This window comes from Aotus nancymaae, unplaced genomic scaffold (assembly GCF_030222135.1).
Source record: "Aotus nancymaae isolate 86718 unplaced genomic scaffold, 86718_ANA_hifiasm-v0.15.2.pri h1tg000007l, whole genome shotgun sequence".
Classification (NCBI taxonomy): domain Eukaryota; kingdom Metazoa; phylum Chordata; class Mammalia; order Primates; family Aotidae; genus Aotus; species Aotus nancymaae.
The window spans coordinates 16,984,284-17,004,182 of NW_026988418.1; the positions used below are offsets into that span (position 1 = coordinate 16,984,284).

The 19,899-nt window shown below is 55.6% G+C and overlaps 1 protein-coding gene across 1 annotated transcript in view; it reads right to left on the reverse strand.

Annotated features, from left to right (window-relative positions):
- GLIS1 (GLIS family zinc finger 1) overlaps positions 1–19,899 on the reverse strand; it is a 117,761-nt gene that overhangs the window by 23,897 nt on the left and 73,965 nt on the right. Inside the window, exon 4 of the mRNA XM_064372371.1 lies at positions 1,208–1,369. Within this exon, the coding sequence (XP_064228441.1) occupies positions 1,208–1,369 (162 nt within the window). The remainder of the gene's footprint in view (positions 1–1,207; positions 1,370–19,899) is intronic.

The following is a 19,899-nucleotide window of genomic DNA, read 5'->3' on the forward strand; positions in this document are numbered from 1 at the left end:
TCTCTGCTGTTTTCTGTGCCCTGAATCTTTTCTGGGTCTTGGTTTTCCCTGCTCTAAGGTAAATGGCTGGAATCAGTGACCTACAAGTGCCCTTTCAGCTCTGACCTCTGCTGTTTCACGGCCTCCAATTTACCTTGGAGAGGCTAGCTGCCCTCTTGGGCCCCTGTTTCCTCCTCATCTGTGAACTGGATGGGTCGAGGGGCAGCCACTCAAATCTCCCAGCCCCCTACCCATGGAGTTCCCCAAACACCTGCAGGAAGCGTAGAGAAGTTGGCCTGGGCCTGGGCGTGGCTCTGCTGCATACCCCAGTCTCCTGCTGCACATGGGGGCTGGGGTCCTCCTGGGGCACGTGCCCCTCACCCAGGGCCCAGTGTAAGGCCCAGATCTGAGTTGGCTGTGCCACCGACCAGCTGTGTGATGGTGAGCAGGCACTGGCCTCAGGAGGCCCGCTTCCCTCATCTGCCAAATGGCTTAGTGACTGTCCCTGCTCAGTGCAAGGGGTCGGTATGATATCCTGGGGGGTGAAGTTTTAGGAAGCGCTCTATTAACAGCACATGGGGGGCTGCCTGGGCAGACACTGGAATAAAGCTGCTGTTATCTATTGCCTGGTGCAAACAAGGGCAGGGAGGTAGGAAGGGAGACAGCATCTGGAGGCCCGAGTCACCTGCAGGAGCCTGGAGTCTTAGGCACTGCCCACCTCAGCTCCTCACCTGCAGGGCTCAAGGGACAAAGGACCGCCCTGGAGAGCCTCTGGTGTGTGTCTGTGGAGGGGATAGGAAGAGCAGGGAGCAGTCTGCTCCGGGCATGGCTGACAGGTCCCAGGGAGGAGACGCAGGAGGGCGAGTGCGCTCTCTCCATGAGGCTATTCATGGCTCTGGAGCCCAGGCTGGTACCCATGGCCCAAAGCAGTGCTCCTCAACTGGGGCAGGTTTGCCTCCCCTCACCCCTAGGGACATTTGGCATCAGAGAGTTTTGATTGTTGCAATTGGGAGTGGGAACATCAGCTCTTTTCTAGTGGAGAGAGGCCGGGGATATGGCTAAACATCCTAGAATGCAGAGGATGCCATCCGACCCACCACCCTGCCAAGCATCGTTCTGCCCCGAACATCAGTGGGGCTAAAGGGCAAGGCAGGGGCTCTGCGCTGAATGAGCGGCAAGTGTGTGACCGTCCTCCACCCCGCCCTGGGCCTCTGCCTGCTGGGCCTACCGTGTCTAGGTGGGTTCGCTGGTGCTTGGCGCGGTCGCTGGAGTTGCTGAAGGCCTTCTGGCAGCCCGGGTGCTGGCACAGGTACGGTTTCTCACCCGTGTGGCTCCTCAGGTGGATCTTGAGGTTCTCCAGCCGTGAGAAGGCCTTGCTGCAGCCTTCAAACTACAGGAGAGGCTGGTGAGGGGCACTCCAAGCCCAGTGGGCACCCCACCCCTGCATGGAAATTTGTCCCCCAGGCCCACCTGGCCCCAGCACCCCTGCCCCTCCCATCCTGCCGGAGCCTCTGGGAGCTCCGGATCAGCTGCCACAAAGTGCTCAGGGCTCAGGCCTTATCTGGAAAGGCCGGGTGAGTCCAGAAAAATAGCACCCTGACTTAGAAGTGGGGCACGAGGGCTGGAGAAGAAGGTGGCCTTTCCAGTTCCGGACCTGAAAGGCTCCCCTCCCCAGGGTCATTGGAAGTGCCGAGCTGCCCTGGCCACAGCACAGCCCGAATCAGGACTCTGAGGCGGCACAGCCTGAATCAGGACACTGAGGCAGGTGTCCTGGCACAGAAAGCCTGAGATTGGACGGACCCACAGCCTGGGTCCGAATTTGGCTTGGCCCTGGAGAGGCGTTGGGCAGTGCTTTTGACCCTTCTGTGCTTTGTTTCCTTGTTTTCAAGGTGTTCCTTGTTTTCAAGGTGTTCCTTGAGACAAGGTAGCCACCACTCAAGGCCACTCAAGGCTGAGGGCCCCAGGGGATAGGACACCGAATGGCACAGGGTTTGTCCATCTGGAGCACAGAGTCAAGGCTAACTGCTGTCCGAACAAGAGCCACATTTGTACACCGAAGGGCCCTTCATAGATCCTGTGGCTCTGTGATCAAATATAGCCTACACACCTCTCCCTAGGCCCACCCCATGCCCTAGACCAACAGCAGGAGTTGGCCAGACAATTTACAGCCTTTCTTCATTCAAGTCGCTCAGCAAGGAGTGTCCCCTCTTCACAGCCACCCAGCAACCTCCCTCAGCCCTCACAGCCACCCAGCAACCTCCCTCAGCCCTCACAGCCACCCAGCAACCTCCCTCAGCCCTCACAGCCACCCAGCAACCTCCCTCAGCCCTCACAGCCACCCAGCAACCTCCTTCAGCCTTCAATCCAGCTCAAAACCTGACCAGTGGGGGAAGCAGCCTCTGGTCCTTCAGTGTGACAAGCTCCTCCCTCTGGCTTCTTCCCATCTGTCCCTGTCCCAGCCAGGCTGATGTTCTGGCCATGTGTTCACATGGGTGGGAGGAGGGGACCCATGCTGACAGGCGCCTGCTACATCCAGGTGTGGCGCTGGGTGTTGGACATACAACAGCTGTGAAGTATAGGGCATCAATGTCCCCATCTCAGAAATGGAGGCTTCATGTGGTCAAGTGATCTGCTCAAGGTCATAGGTCTGTGACGTGGCAATGACAGGACTCAGGCCAAGTCTGATGCCAAAGGCCAGGTGGCTCTGCTATGCCCTCAGCCTTCCTGGGGCAGGTGACCCTTGAGGAGGAAGGTACGGGAGGAGGCTGGCCCCCTCTCATGAGCCAATGATTTCATCCCCCAGGTCCAGGGCTGAACGGCCAACCATGAGCACCTAACCCAGATTAGGGACCATGGGACCCCACCCCTCTGAACCAGAGCCCAGAGTGGGCTCCCAGCAGCAGGTGGCCCAGGATGAGCTGGGAGCAGCCGTGTTCCCCAAGGACTGGCACTCCCAAAGCCTGCTCTTTATACCCTTTCTCTGGGGCTCATTTGGGGAGTAGGGGGAGGAGCTGGTGCCTGGAGAGGACTGTGAGCTCATTTCAGACCCTGTGATCCACCTGCCTGATTTTCATGGCCTTGGCTCAAGGCTGTTCAGCACATTGTATAATTTCTGTTGTGAGGCTTTTCACTGGGACAGACTGACAGATTGGCTCCAGTCTGTGCTGAGTGCCACAATGCAGAGAGAACTCACTCAGACACGGGTCCTGCCCTCTAGGAGTACAGAGCCCATGTGGGAGATGCACACCTGCACACCCCCATAAAGCAACGCGATTGAACTGTCACGGAGGGAAACATCAGGGCTGTGGCAGCACAGAGGAGATGCGTAAGGCAGCCTGGGGGCCTCAAGACGCTTCCGAGGGCTTGATGACGGTAGCGAGCTTAGAGAGACATGTAGCAGTGTGGAGACACAGGCAGGCAGCTATACCAACATTGATGTATTCACTTCATTCAGTCTCTGGCCTGCCTGAACCATGACCAACAGATCCAAAGAAGATAGTGGGGTGACGCACACTGAAGGCCAAGGAAGGGCAGGCTCAGAGGCACCAAAGCATGAAAAGGGCACAGATCCCTGTGAAGGCCCCTGAGTGGTTGATGTGTTCATCACGCTGCGGGTGGGCTGGGCTCTACTGGGCAAGGAGCCTGCAGGGAGGTGAGAGGCCAGATAGCAGGGACTCAGATGCCAGGCCAGAGAGCCTGGACTCCACCTTGGGGACGGTGGAGACCCTTCTCCTAAAGAAGGGAAGGGATAGGGTCAGATGTGTGCTGTAGGAAGACCCCTCTGGCTGCAGGGGACAAGTGGGGACTCGGGGGGGGAGACAGGAAGACGGCGGCGGTAGCAGTTCTAGATGAGGGGCACCAAGGCCCCATTCAGGGCACAGGCCAGGCAGAGCTGCTCAGACAGTCACGAGAGACAATGGTCCTGGGAGAGCTCCCTACACATCTGCTCCATGGAAGCCCAGCCACAAATCCGGGCCGTGCCCTGCTGGGGCCAGTCCAAGGCGAGCCACCCACAGCTGGGTTTTAGACACTGTTCTGCTTCCTACTTCCAGATGTTGTGCTTTTTCCATGCATCCAAACCAGAAGGAAACCCTCTTTGGGCAGTAAATAGGCCACAAGCTACCCCTCTTGCTTGCCTGCAATGGCTTTGTGCCAAGTTCACCCCAACGTGAGATGGGGGAACCCAGGCTGGAGAGCGGGGCTTCCTCTGGGCATCCAGCTCGTCCCTTTGTTCCCCTCTGGCCCATGCAGGGCGGGAGGTATCTGCAGCAGAGGGCAAAAACTCCTCTGGGCTGCGTGCTTTTCCCAACTCTGGGATAGTGCTGGATGGTGGACCACAATCCACACAACCACCTTCTCCCTGAGGTCTGTGTATTCCCGGCTCGGCCAACTCTCCGCTCAGCACAGTTGCTCCTACCCCCACCTTGTTCAGGCTGTCCCCCTCCAGGGACTCCTTCCCTTCCAACTCTCCGACAATCTAATTCATATGTTTTTCAAACACAGGATCTGCGCTTGGTTCTTCCAACATGGACTCAACTGTCTCTCCCATGCAGAGGCTCCACGTGTTATCTGCAGGAGTGAGACTGTTTCTGAACTTGTCAGGAATTTCCACGCCCTCAGGCCTTTGCTTCAGCTGTTCCCTAGGCCTGGAATGCCTTTCCTTCATTTGGTCATTTAGCGAATGTCTACTCCTGTTGCTTAAGCACTCCCTCTGAGAAGCCTTCCCCACCCTTCCTCACTCCTCCTCTGCAACATCCATGGGCTTGTGAAGTGGGTTTCCCTGCACAGCTATGGCCTTCTCCCCCGGCTCCAGGTTGAGAGTTTGACAGTTCCTTGGGAGCAGGGCTGGTGTCTCAATCATGGGGCAAAGGGTGGGACAGAAGCATGATCTTGGGGTTTCTAGGCATGCAGTTCATGCACCTCCTCACCTCAGTGTTGGGCAAGGTACCCCAATACATGTGTGTGCACTGATGCCCGTGCTGTGCCCATGTATATTGGCCCAGCCTTGTCCTGCTCCCCGCCCCCTGGAACTTCCCAGAGCTAAGCTGCAGGCTGGGGTATAATAAGCAGCTGGCCAGGATGCCCTGATGGGAGTGGCCCATGCCTCCAGGTGGAAGCAGTGGCAGCAGCAGATGACAGGGCACTGCCCCATCAGGACTGGTCTGGGATGAGGATGCTGCAGGCACCCCTGGCAGAGCCAGAGCCATGCCCCATCAGGACCAGACATGCCAGAGGTCTTCAGGGTCTATGGGCTCTGCCTGCAGCTGCCTGCCAAGGTCCCTGTGGTCCTTCCTAGCCAACAACTCCATAGATGGGGGCAACAGAGGCACAGAGAGAGGGATGGGAGCGACCATCAGTTCAGCACCTACTGTGTGCTCGGCTCTGTGGGGCTGCTGCTGTCACAAATGTGGTGTCTTATCCTCTCCACCGCCCAGTGGGCAAATATTACTGTCCCCACTGACAGATGAGAAGCTGATGCTCAGGGTGCAGCCAGCATAGGAGTTACAGACATGGACCGGGTGTAGACCCAGCCCACGGGGAGCGCTTTGGGTCCCAGGAGCAGCCTCCAGTGAATGTGAGGTAGCCTTTGGGGTGGGCGTGGCTTGAAGGGGCTGCATCCACAGGCTGTGTAGGGCTGGGAGGGCTGCAGGGAGGGAGCCCCCCACCATTGTGTCATGGGGGCACAGATGCTGCAGAATGGATGTGGGGGCTTATTAGAGCAGAAAGGCAGCCATCCAGCACGTCCCTGGCTTCAGACCTTGGCTTCTCAGGGGGAGGGAGGACTTGCCTTAAGGTCATGGCACCACGACCTGAGGCCATCGTGATGATTCCATGGGGCCTGCACCACAGGGAGTGCCACTGGGGCAGGGCCTTCCTGACACCCCGGTTGCCTTGGGCTCTAAGGTACAGGCTGGCAGAGCAGACCCTGGACCCCCATTGCGAAGGCTGAATGCCTCTACATGGGGGTGAGGGAGGGGAATTTTACCCCTGTGCCAGGGGCACTAAGCCTGAGCTATGCCACAGGCAGAGCTGCCATGTCTCCTGAGAAAGAAGTGAGCCATCACCTTGCAACACGAGGCACCCCATACCTCCACTCCCACCTTATCACCCACCCCATCCCTGCTACTGTGCACCCCCCATCCTTCCACTCACCCACTTCTGGGAGTCACTCGCTCATCCTCTCCTCTTTGAGCACACAGGTTCTTATACTCAGCTGCCCCTCGGTGTGCCTGGCAGTGTGCTGGGAGCTGAGACCCAAAGACTTACAGCTCCAAACACAGTGGAATGTGTCCAGAGCCCTAGGAAGGGGCTGACCTAGGGGCTTCTGGCTGGCAGAGGCTGGGGAGCTACAAAAGCCTTCACAGAGGAGCTCAGCCCTGACGCCCAGGCTGGACACACAGAGCCAGGAAAAGCATTCCAGGGAGAGGGCCAAGCATCAACAAAAGCAGGGAGGCTGAGGGTGGGGGGGATATGTTCTGGAAACAGCCAAGGACTTGTTGAGCAGAGAAGGAAGAGGGGCAGGGGGAGGAGAGGTGAAAGTAGAAATGGGAGTTTTCAGGGCCCCCTTCATTTGAACACATGGGGTAGTGATTCCTTCTGAAGCAGGCAAGTTTGGGGATTTTTGACCCCAAAAGACCTCACAGAAACCCCCCATGCAATGATGGATGCGGCCCAGCAAATGGTGAACACAGGCTATTCACCCGAGGGACTCCAGCGAGACTTCTGTTAGCTGGACCACCCAGCACATGCAGGGCTGAAGTCCTGGGTCAGGCTGTCACTGTTTCTTCCATCTGCCTTTACTAAGCACTCACTGTGAGTCCTGACACTGGGCTGGACCGGTGCAGGAGGGTGAACATGGGCCACAAGGCCTCATGCATATATGGCCCTGAGTTGCTGGCACAGGGCCAACCCACTGTGCGGCCTCTCGGTCCCTCATGGTGGGTGGCTGGGCGGGTGTGGGGTCCCTGACCTCCCACCTGCCTGGATGCTTAAGCCAGGAACATGTTCCCTCCTCTGTGGCCCCTGCATCCAACCCAGCCACTAACCCAGGAAATGCCACCTTGTAAGCACCTTCCAGGTCTGCCCCCTTCTCTTCCTACCCACTCCACTGCCCAAGTCCACACCCAGCGTCACTTACCTGTTGACTGCACCAGGTGCCATCCTGCCTCCCTCCTAACTTCCCAACCCATTTCCACAAGGTATCCAGAAAGAAGACTTAAGCCCATAGGTCTTAGTCCCTTCCTGCTTGAACCCTGCATGGCTCCCCAGTGCCTTGACATGTACAGATCCTCACCCTGGCATTCTGGCCAGTATGATCTGGTCCCTTGGTCCTGGCTTGGTGGCATCTCTACCCACCAACTCCCATACCCACACCACTGCATTCCAGGGCAGCCTGGGTGCAAAGCTGGCCTCCATGCTTCCCTACCCAATGAACAAAGGTTAGCCCATTTCATTTGTCAGAGACCAGATACCTCAGCTGTAAGAAGGGGCACATGGTGGGGGCTCTGTGAACCACTGTGTGCAGAAGCACCAGTGCTCTGGCACTGTCTGTGCATGCAGAGAATGACATGGGTACCTCCTGTTGAGGGCAGATTGGAAACACACTGGCTCAAATAACAAAAAACACGATAGACTGATCTGGCCAGAAGGAGAGGCTCCCACGCCATGGGAACAGAGAAGGTGATACTGCGGGCAGGGGGTACCCAGGATGGGGAGAAGGAACAGCAGGACTGTCTAACAGTCTTGAAAAATGTAAGGATAGGTGGTTAGGTTTTTCTTATTTACCTCAAAATACACAAACAGTAAAATATATTCGAAGATGAAGTTGGGGTGAATTCAGAATGACAGAGTGACTGGGTGACTCCCTCTCTGACGCCTACCATGGGCCAGGTGCTGCATGTGTTTCATTTAATCCAGGCCATATGCCCCGCTGGGGAGCTCCTTTCCAGCCCACTCTGCAGAAGAAGAAACTGAGGCTCAGAAGGGTGATGCCACTGGCTCCAGGTCACAGAGCCAGTCAGTGACGGAGCAGGGATCTGACCTCTGGTCTGGCTGATGGGTCTGTATGTGTTTCTAACCACTCTGGCCACTGCCTCAGGAACTCTTACCTAAAACATCAAAAAATAAGCTCTCTCTCAGGAGCTATTACTGTCAATTCAAACCAGGCTGTCACAGGTTCCATTCCTGGGGCAAAGCCAGGCCAGGCCCAGTCCCAGAGCTGACGCTGGGAAGGGAGGATGCCCACTGTGGATGTCCCCATGCAGAAAGGAGAACCAGGCAGCACAGCAGGGAAGAAAGTACCAGCTGATCCACAGAAGAGCCTTGACAAGCCCAGTTCCCACATGTGGGGCATGTTACAACAGAAGATTAAAATAATGGGGGAAAACACCCCGGGAACCGTGAAGCCCAGACCATCTGGAGTTTTATAGTGACAGGCAGGGGAAAATCACAACCTAATTGAAAATTGTCCACTGCAATCCATTACCGCTGCGTGCAGCTCGCAGAGCAGAGGGCAGGAGATGAAAGAGGGGAGCCATCAGGAGCCAGGGAGGGAGTGGCATCCTCACCTCTGGGTCAAGCCCAGGGACCCCTCAGCTCTGACTGGGGGAGGGGGAGGGCTGAAACCCAGGACCTGCTGGGCACTGGCTCAGACGTTCAAATTGCAGGCTGGGTCCACCTTCCTCAGCAAGCTGCCTTCAGAGCCTTTCATGCATCTGTGGAAGGGCTAGGAGCATGCAGAGAGCCCAAGTGCAGAGCCTGGCATGATGCTGGCACTGGGTGATGGCTCTTCTCTCCCTCTGGCCCCTGGGGAAGACCCAAGGGCCCTGTTTCACATGTGAGTTGGTGACACCATGTCACAAACGAAAGTACCACAATCTAAGTGATGCAGACAGAGGTTTGTGCTGTGGCTCCACCACCGTGAGCCTGAACCTGGGCTAGTCACATCTCATTTCTGTCCTCATTTTTCTCCTCTCTAAAATGGGGCCACCACAAATGGCTGGTAGAAGTAAAGAAAAGAATGTCCTCAGCATAGGAACTGGCATGTAGCTGGTGCCTAATGAATGTCAAATTTTCTGCCTGCGGCTGGCATGGCCAAAGAGGAGGCAGGGTTCAGTTTCTCATGCTCTCACTAAAAATCTGGACCCAGAGAGTGAAGAGGTTTGAGGGAACAGGGCACGTGTTGGGGCAGGGGAGGAAATGCCTCTAGTTTCAGCATTTGCCAGTGACTTGCTTCTAAACAAACACATTTCTGGTTTAAGGGTAAAATATATTGGGTTACAAAAGTCTGGCAGGCCATTCAGGGATCAACTCCTCATTTTTGTACAAATGTTTAAGTTATATACAACAGTGATTTGGATGGGAGAGATGTGCAGTGCCAGATCCTTCTACAAGGTGTCAAATAATCCTGCGTTTGGCCAGCTCTAAAGGCCATCCAGCTGGGCACTGAGGGCCACTCACCCCTGCACTCTGGGAGGAGCTGCTGGCTGGCCTGAGGCTACTGTCCTGTGCTCCCCCGTGGGGCTCCCCCAGGGTCTGCTCAGAGTCTGGGGCTTCACCAGTCCTCTGGGGGGAGGTTGAGGCAAGAAGGGAAAGGACAGATGGGAGGAGGGTCCTGGGGGCAAGGCTGGATGGCACCAGCCCAGGCTCTATGATCTGGACCATGAGGCCCTGGAGGGTCTGGTGTTTGGGCATGCGGTGCCACCTGCATACATGAATGGAAGTGAGGGTGGGGTGCAGGGGGAGACTCACCAGAACAGCAGCTACCACGCTGACCACATGCCTAGGACGAGCCAAGCTCTCCCTAAACACCATCTCACTAATCCTGCAACCCCTATTGTTTTGGAGGTGGAAACTGAGGCTGAGGGCGTTTCGGTGAGTCCCAGAGCTCACTCATGGGCTGGAGCCTGGGTTCGCCTCTAGTGCTGAGTCTGTGCCCTGAGGCACACTCCAGTCCAAGGCAGCCATGACCGAGCACCGCACAAGGGACAAGGCCATCTGCTCACTGGTCCTTCATACCCACCTAGGGAAGCTGGCAGGCCAGGGAGGGCTGGGAGCACACAGTAAGGCAAGAGAGAACGGGGCAGAGGGGTACACACCTCCTTCTGGGAGCCCGTCCGGGTAGGCCTGTCCTTGGAAGGAGGATCCCAAGGCTGATGGGGTGGAGGCTGCAGACGCCTGACCCTTCCTCACCAGGAATACACTGACAGCTCTGGCTGGGCCCTTCTCCGGCAGAAAGTCCCTGTCTGGGCAAGAAATGGGTTCCTGTTCCCAGCAGTTGAGGGATCTCCTGGAAAGGTGGCCGGCCAGCAAAGATCAAGAGGGCCACCCTTCCAGGGTGTGGGGAACCCCCAAAAGCAAGAGGTGCAGGGAGGGCTACATCGGCTTCTCTTGGGGCCCAAGTGGACAGGTGGGATCCAGGGGCTCTCCCAGTGCTGAGCTGTGGCTGGACATCGTCTGGGATGAGGGAAGAGGCTCCACCAGGGGCCAGGGCTTTGCAGTGAGCAGACGGCATAGAATGGCTGACACACACACACCAAGCCACCAGCCACAGGCCAGAAACGTGAACATTCACACACTCTGACGTGAAACACCTCTCCTTTCAGCCAAGCCACACGGCAGAGACAGAGCCCCAGGACACCAACACACACACACACACTGATTCACACACACACCAAGACCCAGAAACTCCCTCACACACATGCACACACACACGAACGTACACACCAATTCACCACACATACCATACCCCCACATATATACCACATAACACACCCACACATATCATACCACACACACCACACACACACTCCACAGCACATGAACACACCACACACACACCATACCTCACATCACAGCACACCCCAACACAAAAACATCATACCTCCCACATACATGTGCCACACCCCAACATACACACACCATACCACACACACACACCACACCTCATATACACCCCCACCACACACACGCATACAAACGCCATACATATAAACCACATCTACACCCCATGATTCATCACAAAAACACACTGGCCGGGACACACATGTTCGCACATATACGAAAAGACACCCAAGCCCCAGACCCGCCACATTCACAAACACACTAAGCCCCACCCGCCATACCGCCCCACCGCCCCACACACAGCACAGCACCTGGAATATGGATGTGGGTGCGGGGTCCGTGGAGGGGCCAGGTCCACTGTGCCTCCTGACCTCTGCGTGGTGGCTAGTCTAGCCTCGGGGACCACACACATAGTCTGAGAGATCCCCACTGACCTCACTAGCCCACTCTCGGGTCACAGGCATGCCTTCCCACCTCCGGGCCTTTGCCCATGCTGTGTCCTCTGCTCACGGTGCCCCTGTTCACCGGCCAGTTCTCCCTGCTGCTCTAGGCTTAGCTCAAGCCTGAGGCCTTCCTAGTTTTCTCACTGACCCCAGGGCTGTGGCCAGGACTGCCGGTCCCTCACTGCTCTCCTTCCGTTCATGCACCTCATGCTCCTCTCAGAGTTCGGCCCTGGGAGCAGGGGAGAGAGACATGAGGCCCCAGTGCTGAGCCTTGCGCAGCCTACCCTGCCCACAAGGTAAGCCTCAGAGAGGAGCATCTGTTCCCATTTGCTAGGGAGATTCTTTGTAGGTGGGTGCAGCATCTTACCATCAGCCCTGGGGGTGAGGCTATGAGTGCTGCTTCAGGAAGAAGAGGCCCACAGTGAATAAAAGGGTCTCTCCAGGCTAGAGATGACCCGGGGTTCAGGTGCTTCCTCCTCTTCCTGGGGGCCTCGGCATTCTACTTGCAAAGGGGCCATCAGGGTGTGGCCTTGGTACCGAGCACAGGACAGGTGCTCAGTAACGTTCATCCCCTTTTGGGATCCTCTCCCAAGTTCCAAGAAGAAACAGCAGGGGAGGAGTGGTGAGCAGCACATGGGTCTGAGAGCTGAGTCCAGCCCTGGCTCTGTGTGATCTCAGCCCAGCCTCCTCCCTTCACCCCAACCAAGCTACCTGCCCACCAGGGACCGCCTGCCCAGGATGGGGCAGTAGGACGATACAAGTAGCAGCCGCATCCATGCCTAGCCCCGTTCAACACACACCCCCGGGGCTGCCTGGGGAGGGCGGAGGCCAGAGATTCTCCACCCACTGCCTGAAAGAAAACCTAGTGTCAGGTCGTTGGAGTCATCACACATGTAGCAAGTGCAAAGTTCCCCATCTTGAGGGTGGGAACAACCTGCCCAGTGTGCACCTGAGGCTCAGATTCCACCAGAAATGTCCCGTGAGGCCCCAGACCCCAACTTGAGAGGGGCCAGTATTCAGGACCAGGCCACTGAAGACCATGGGGGTGGGAGCTGGGCTGGGAAGATCCACTGGTGTGTAGCTCCTGGAGCAACAGGGACCTGAGAGAGCTGGGGGTGGGGGGGTCTCCGAGAGGACTCTGCTTAGTAGCAAGATAAGCTCTACGGGAGAGATGGTAAGCCTCCTGTCCCAGATACTCAGGGACAGAGCCGGTGACACGTACTCATCAGGGCTGCTCAGAGGGTAAACATAGTTCCTAAGTTACCTTCAGGAGATCTTCAGGGGCAGCCCATGGTTCTAAATTGGGCTAAGCCTGCCACCTGTGGCCAGTAGTACCAACAGGCCAGGCTAACCTGCCTCAGCCTCCCCACCCAGCCACCCACATGATCGACCAAGAGCCCTCAAGGTAGGCTGGCCCTGTGCTGGCATCTCAGGGCCTTATGTGCATGAAGCCTAGAGGCCCACGTCATAACCTCCTGCACCAGTGTGGCCCAGTGCCTGGACTCACGGTAGGCACTTAGTAAAGAAAGATGGAAAAAAACGGTGATGACCCAGACCCAGGACATCAGCCCAGCACACGCACTCGAGTTAGGGAAGGGAGGTGAATTACAGCGGGAAACCAATCACATACACACAGACCAAAGGAAACCAATCAGGAAGGGAAGGAGAAGCCGGGAACAGACAGAGGCAAACCCGTTTGGTGGCCAAGGGCCTCTGTCTGCAAAGCCCCTCTCTTTCCTGTTCCCACCAGCATCACAGCAGCCCTGTAGAGGCAGGACAGAGCTGCTGCTTTTGAGATGGGTAAACTGAGACACCAGGTGGTGAAGGGAATTGTCTGGGGGTCTGAGCCTCAGTCTGTTCATCCTGCAGCTGGGGGAGTTTGGTGAGGAAGGTGCCTGGCACACAGTAGGTCTGCAATCCATAGCTCCTCCTGTGGCCAGTGATGACGACAGCTGGGTGATCACCCACAAAGGCTGAGGAAGCAGGAGGGCCACAGCCTCGGCTCAGAGGCTTTCCAGCAGTTGGGAGGTTCAAGGGCTTACTTGGCTTCCAGCAGTTGGGAAGTTCAAGGGCTCACTCTGCTTCCCAGCAGTGGGGAGCTGCTGCCACGGCTCTGCCTCCTCCTCAAATGCCTCACTGTCCACAGAGATGTCTGGTTATAAGCAGGTGCCCAGCATACTCCGCCAGAGGAGCCCCCTGGGCCAGGAACCCTGAGGACATCCCCTTCACTCATGGGCCTCAGTTTCCATCTGTCAAATGGGTCCATGTGGTATAGCACTGCACCTCTACTCACGCACCGGGGGAAGGAGATGACTTAGCAGAAAGCAGAGCACACAGCAGCAAATTCCTAGTTTTTGGGTTTCAAAATTCCAGGCCACAGTGCCGAATGGAAAGAACTCTGGACATGGAAGAGTCACAGGCAGTTAATATTTCAAATGATGTTTCTGCCACAAACCCATTGGAGAGTGCCCAGCACAGGGAATGGCACGGAGTGGGTGTTCATGAACATCTGCTAATGAATGAAAGAACCAAGCAGCAAACAAATGAGCCTTGAGGGAAGTGCGGGGCAGGGTGGGGAGGTGGCTGGATGCCCAGCAGTCACCTCTCAAATTAGTGGGGGCCGGGGGAGGCCTTGTGATGAGGAAAGAGCAAAGCTTCCTGTACCTCCACCCCCAAAATGATGCTTCAGCTAGGACTGGGACATTGGAGGGAAGCCAGACACATGGACACGGCATGGGTCCCTGAAAGCTGTGAGGCCCTGAGCTCAGCCCCTTCACCCTGGGGCTATTCCTGGGGGTGCTGACAACAGCACTAGCTAGGTTTGTGGGACCTGAAGCAGGGCTGCTCCCAGCAAGGCCCAGGTCGCCTGGGGCATCCAAGGAGGACACCAGCTGCCTCAGGGAGGTCCCCTCCCAGCACTGTGGAGAAGACAGTGAGTCTGGGCTGAGACAGCCTTTAGATGGACAGGGACAAGGGGACTCTGGCCAAAGATGGGGCAGGAGGGTTCAGCAGGTGTCAGTGTGAGAAATGGCTCTATGGGCCCCTTGGCTCAGTGTAAGTCCTCCACATCCTGGAATTTGGATGCAACTAAGAGAGAAGATGGGCAGTGATCTTAACTGCAGGAGATTCGCTACCCAGCATGTGGGGGCTCAGGATAGGAAGGGAGTGAAAGAAACATTAAAGTTACTTTTTCTTTTCTTTCTCATTACAGTTTGTGGGCTTCGGTTTGGACCTGACATAAGTAAAACAGACTACTGGCGGCCCTCCCTCAGGGGGGACGGGGACACGGGAGAAGGGAAGAGAACTGCCGCTGATGGGCGCCCTCGAGTCAGGCCATGCTGCCCTTTCGGCGGAATGCCTTGTGTAATCTCCAGAGTGCTCTAGACAGAGGGTGCCACCGTAATCGCCTTTCCTAGACGAGGAGACAGAGGCTCCCAGAGGGTTTCAGCCAGGGCCCCTGAGGAGTGCAGGCAGCAGTGGGAATGGAGCCAAGTGTTAAGGAATGAGCCAGGGCTGTCTGATACCAACCACCCAGCCCCTGTTCTTATGATGCATTAAGTCAAAAACGGAGGGTCTATTGATTTAGGAAGAAATGACTAGAAACAAAGGACCAAATATTTCCATGGCACAAAAATAATGCTAGCAATGACAGCCACTGCAGTGAGCGCGCCAACATCTCCTCAAACCCCAACTCGCCAGCTGTTCAGCTCAAAACAGGTTGGAAAGCTCTGGAAGGGTCTGGGGGAGGCAATCCAGCCCTCACCTGCGTCTGGGATGTCCCAGGGGTCGAAGAGGGAAGGGGCCATCTGCTGGCCAGGCAGGCCATCCGCTCCACATGAGCCATCCCTCTTTTGGGCAACGGAGAAACACCCCTTGGTCACCACTTGAAAGAGCAAGCCATGTACACTGAAAAAAGTTACATCCAGAGCGGGAGGAGCGCCGAGGAGAAGCACGCTGTGGGGCGCTCCGTGGAGAAGCAAGGGGTGGCGGGAGGAGCCGTTCTGGGGCGCGCGGCCCAGCCCAGATGCCTGGCTCAGCAGAGCGATGCCTTGAACTCATTAGCATTATGTCAGGAATAATATAAAATTAAAACATTTAGCTTTGGCTTCTAAAATCAAGGAGGATAAAAAGAAAAGGGTGCCATTGTGCTGAGCTGCTCAGCTATGACTTGGGCACCAATAATTTACAGAAAATAAATTGCTGTGCTGCACTTGGGCCCAGTGGGGGCCCTGGGGTTGCCAGCAGGGCTGAGGACACAGACAGGAGCTCCAGCTCTGCCGGGGACCGGAGGAGGGAAAGGTTGGGAGCCAGGGTGCGGCCTGGCCCCCACGGCACCGTGAGGCCTTCGGGTTGCTCACTTGCCAGGGCAGCACTAGGTACATGTGAGTCCTGCCGCTCTCCTCCTGGCCCCAGCCTCTACCCCAGCCGTTGCTCCCAGATCCATCATCTCCCCTGCAGCAGGGAGACCCCTAAATTGCAAGCCTTCCCTTGTCACTCCCAAACCCTGTGGGTGGCACTGCCTTCGGGATACCACCCTCAGCCCGGCACTTCCAGTGTCTTGCCGACTGACCTCTGGGGACCCTCCAGCTGGGGCTGGCCCCCCGAGCTCCCTGGCCCCTCTCCAGGCTCCAGTTACGTTGACCACTTGGGCCATAAGAACTTCATAGCTGTGCGTTTTTACATAGGCTGCTCCTTTAGCCTGGAATTACCTCAAGTCAGGCTCAGCTCCAACACTGGCTTCCTTGTGAGGTTCTGGGCTTTGGGGTAGGTCCTGGGCCCAACTCCTCTCTGGGTTCACGCCAGCCCAGGGGTAAAAGCAGGTGGCTGGGCTGGGCTGCATGGGAACCCAAGTCCCACACAATGTCAGCACTGGCCGAACCTCCAAGGACCTCATGTTGTAGGTGGGGACACCAAGGCAGCCCAGAGAGGGCAAGGCTCCCCAAGGTTTTCTCCCCAGGGACACAAGAGAAGGGAGGAGAACCCAGTTTTCTGCAGGCCCCTGGATCCTTAGGGCAGGCTCTTCCTGCTCCTGTGTGCTCATTTAGGGGAACAGAGTGCTCAAGAGTCACCCAGGCCTGGCTTCAAATCCTGATTCCCTCCAACTCTGTGAAAACCACCTGCCCTGCCCCGAGATTCAGTGTCTTTGTCTGCATTGCCAGGGAGGTAACATCACCCCTCCCAGGGTTGTGGAGAGTCAGCATCAACACGGCTGTAAAATAGCTGTAAAAGTCTACACTACCTGTACCCCCGGCACAGAGACACTATGGTCCATGGACCCCAAGGACAGGGGCCCTGATGGGGTGGACACAGGCTCCTGGCTCTTCAGGAAGGCAGTCTGGGCAGAGTCCCCAAAGCCTGGCTTATTCAGTAGCATCACGGGGCAGACTTATGCATTCGTTCAGTCATTTACCAGACATTCATTCATTTCCTCACTCACTCATTCACCCAGGTAACTGCTCATAGCTAGACACCCAAAATACACTGTTAATGAAAAAATCAAGTACCCGAACAGTAGTAAAAAGTATATATACACCCAGAGAGCAGCCTGGAAAAATACTCCAAAATAGTAAACAGTGGTTATTTCTGAGTGGTATAGTTAGGGGTAACTTTTCCTTTTTTCTTTACATTTCACCCTCTACTTTCTACTTCTTTACATTTTAAGCTTGTTGCTTTATATTTTATAATATGCTGTTTTGCTGAAGTTAAAAAAAATTATAGTAGGCAGCGTTATCCTTTCATGGACAGATCTAGGTCACAATTCTAGACTTCTTCCCTAGTTCTACATGTGCCCTTGGGTGAGCTGCTACGGATGACAGGACCCTGGCCACCCCCTGCTCCATGTGGAGCCAGATCCAGCCCACACACTGGCTCCCATCCCATGTGACACGGGCAAAGGGCTTTCCTCTGAACTCACTTTCCACATAAAAGTACAGGGACATCACAATGGCTTCCAGAGGGGATCTGAGGATTAAGGAAGACATGGATGGGGACCAACTTGCAGAAGGACGGGGATGTAGCTCATGGGACAGCGTGTGTGTGCATCAGGGAAGTGAGACCCACCCACTGAATCACTAAAGGATGTGGGTGCCTCCTCGCAGGGTGACGTCACTGAGCTGTTTCACACATGATGACCAGGGGCGACTGAGGAGGCAGGTGGCCTGTGTAATTAGATATTGGTGACAGACAGGCTCACTCCTAAGGGCAGAGGAAACAGAGGCAAGTCCAACCTGGACAGGGAGGGTGAGGATGACATTTCACTCTGCAGCAGCAGCCCGGAGCCATGCGCACTGGGGTGGAGTGAGCACTACCTCAACACCACCTCTGCAGCCTCAGCCAAATGTCTGGGGACACATCCCTGAGCCACCTGGATGGGGTGCAGCTTTGGATCAGGAAGACCAGGTTCAAGTGTCCGCTCTGCTGCTTACTCGCCTGTGTCCTCGGGCATGTTACTCGGCCTCTCTGGTCCGGGAGGTGTCTTCTGGAAAATGGAGTTAACACTCCCTGCTTACAGATGTATTACAACAACTACACGAGATGAGAGATGGTAGGGCTCGCCAATCTGGGCCTGGGAGAGGGTCCATCCAGCAGTGCCAATACATCACTAGAGGTGGCACACTCCATGCAACTGAAACCACAGTGCCTCTGCTCCCATCATTCTCTTCCCAGAATGCTCTTCACCTGTCACTTCACCTGGCTGAGTCCTGCTTATCCTCTAAGCCTCAGTTCATAAGCCACCTCTTCCAGGGAGACTTCCTAGATTCCCCTGTTGTTAAGACTAGGCTGCCCTGGGGTCCCCAGCCATGCCCTCCCTTCCCTCACGGCCCCTGGACTCAGCATTGTAACTGCCGGGCTCTGTGCCTCTTTCTCGCCCTGACTGGGTGTGGGAGGCAGACACAGGATGGACCTGGTCCTGACCGGCCTCTCACCCCAGGGCCCAGCAAGGGACCGGACACACGGCAGGTACTCAGGGTGTGCCTGCTGACGGCAACACTCTGCCCCATCAGGGTTAGCCACCCTTGTCCCACCTCCCCACTAGAGAAGGAGAGAAGGAGAAAGGCTCTTTCTTTTAAAATCCCAGAAGGTCTGAGCTGAAAGGGCTGTGAGACGAAGTCTACCCATTTTGCAGATAGGGATACTGGGGCTGGGTAAGGAGAAGAAACCTGCTCAAGGCTGCCTGGCATGTGAGTGGTGATACTGAGACAGGGAGCCAGGGCTCCAGACTCCCAGCCCAAGGCTCTCTGATCCTTGGCCTCAGGGCACTCTCCTCACAGCCAGAGAAAGGACAACAGCCAAGAGCCGCAGGCTCGATGGGGCTGAAGGTGGCAAGACCAACAGTGCACCCTGGTCTGGGCACCCCATTCTCCCCCCGTCAGCACAGAACTCACCTGAACTCTACTCCACTTCTCACTGCTGGCTCTGGCCTTTGATGGATGGAAAGTGCCACTCACCTCCATCAAGCCCCACTTCCCAGGCCCTGACCCAGGCAAGGCTCCTCAGTACACCTACCCCTCCAGAACATCACCAAGGCCAAAGCCATCTAGTGGGCCCCCCAGGCCTACTCAAACCTGGAACCAGAGGTCCCTTGCCTAGGAACATATTTGCGAACGGCAACGCAGTGGGGTTTCATCATCTTTGGTGTGACCGAACATTCTGGAACACAAACTTGGTGAATTAGGCTCAGACTGGGTTTAACAAATTCTATTTCCCTGCCTCTCCCTTTGTGCTGAGCCAAGCCTGGCTGTCAGCAATCACCAAAACAGAATGGCAGTGATTTATCATAGAAATCTGGTTCATAAAGTCTATTTCTATTTTATTGGAGCAGCCAAACGCAGCCCAATGGAGGCTGTCTCTGTGAGGCGGTAGCAGGGAGGACTTCTGTTTTCTCATCTATGCTTTATTGTGTCTTCCATGTTTTCTGCAATAAACATACAAAATTTTTACAAATCTGTGTTTTTCTTTTTCTTATTATACTTTAAGTTCTAGGTACATGTGCAGAACATGCAGGTTTGTTATAAAGGTATACACGTGCCATGGTGGTTTGCTGCATCCATCACCCTGTCATCGACATTAGGTATTTCTCCTAATGCTATCCTTCCCCTAGCACCCCCACCCCGTTATCCCTCCCCTAGCCTCCCATCCCCTGATTGGCCCCCATGTGTGATATTCCCCTCCCTGTGTCCATGTGTTCCTATTGTTTGGCAACCACTTATGAGTGAGAACATGCAGTGTTTGGTTTTCTGTTCTTGTGTCAGTTTGCTGAGAATGATGATTTCCAGCTTTATCCATGTTCCTGAAAAGGACATGAACTCATCCTTTTTTTATGGCTGCATAGTATTCCATGGTGTATATGTGCCACATTTTCTTTATCCAGTCTACCATCGATGGGCATTTGGGTTGGTTCCAAGTCTTTGCTATTGTGAACCATACCTCGATAAACATATGTGTGCATATGTCTTTATAATAGAGTGATTTATAATCTTTTGGGTGTATATATACAGTAATGGGATTGCAGGGTCAAATGGAATTTCTATTTCTAGATCCTTGAGGGATCGCCACACTGTCTTCCACAATGGTTGAACTAATTTACACTCCCACCAACAATGTAAAAGCATTCCGATTTCTCCACATCCTCTCC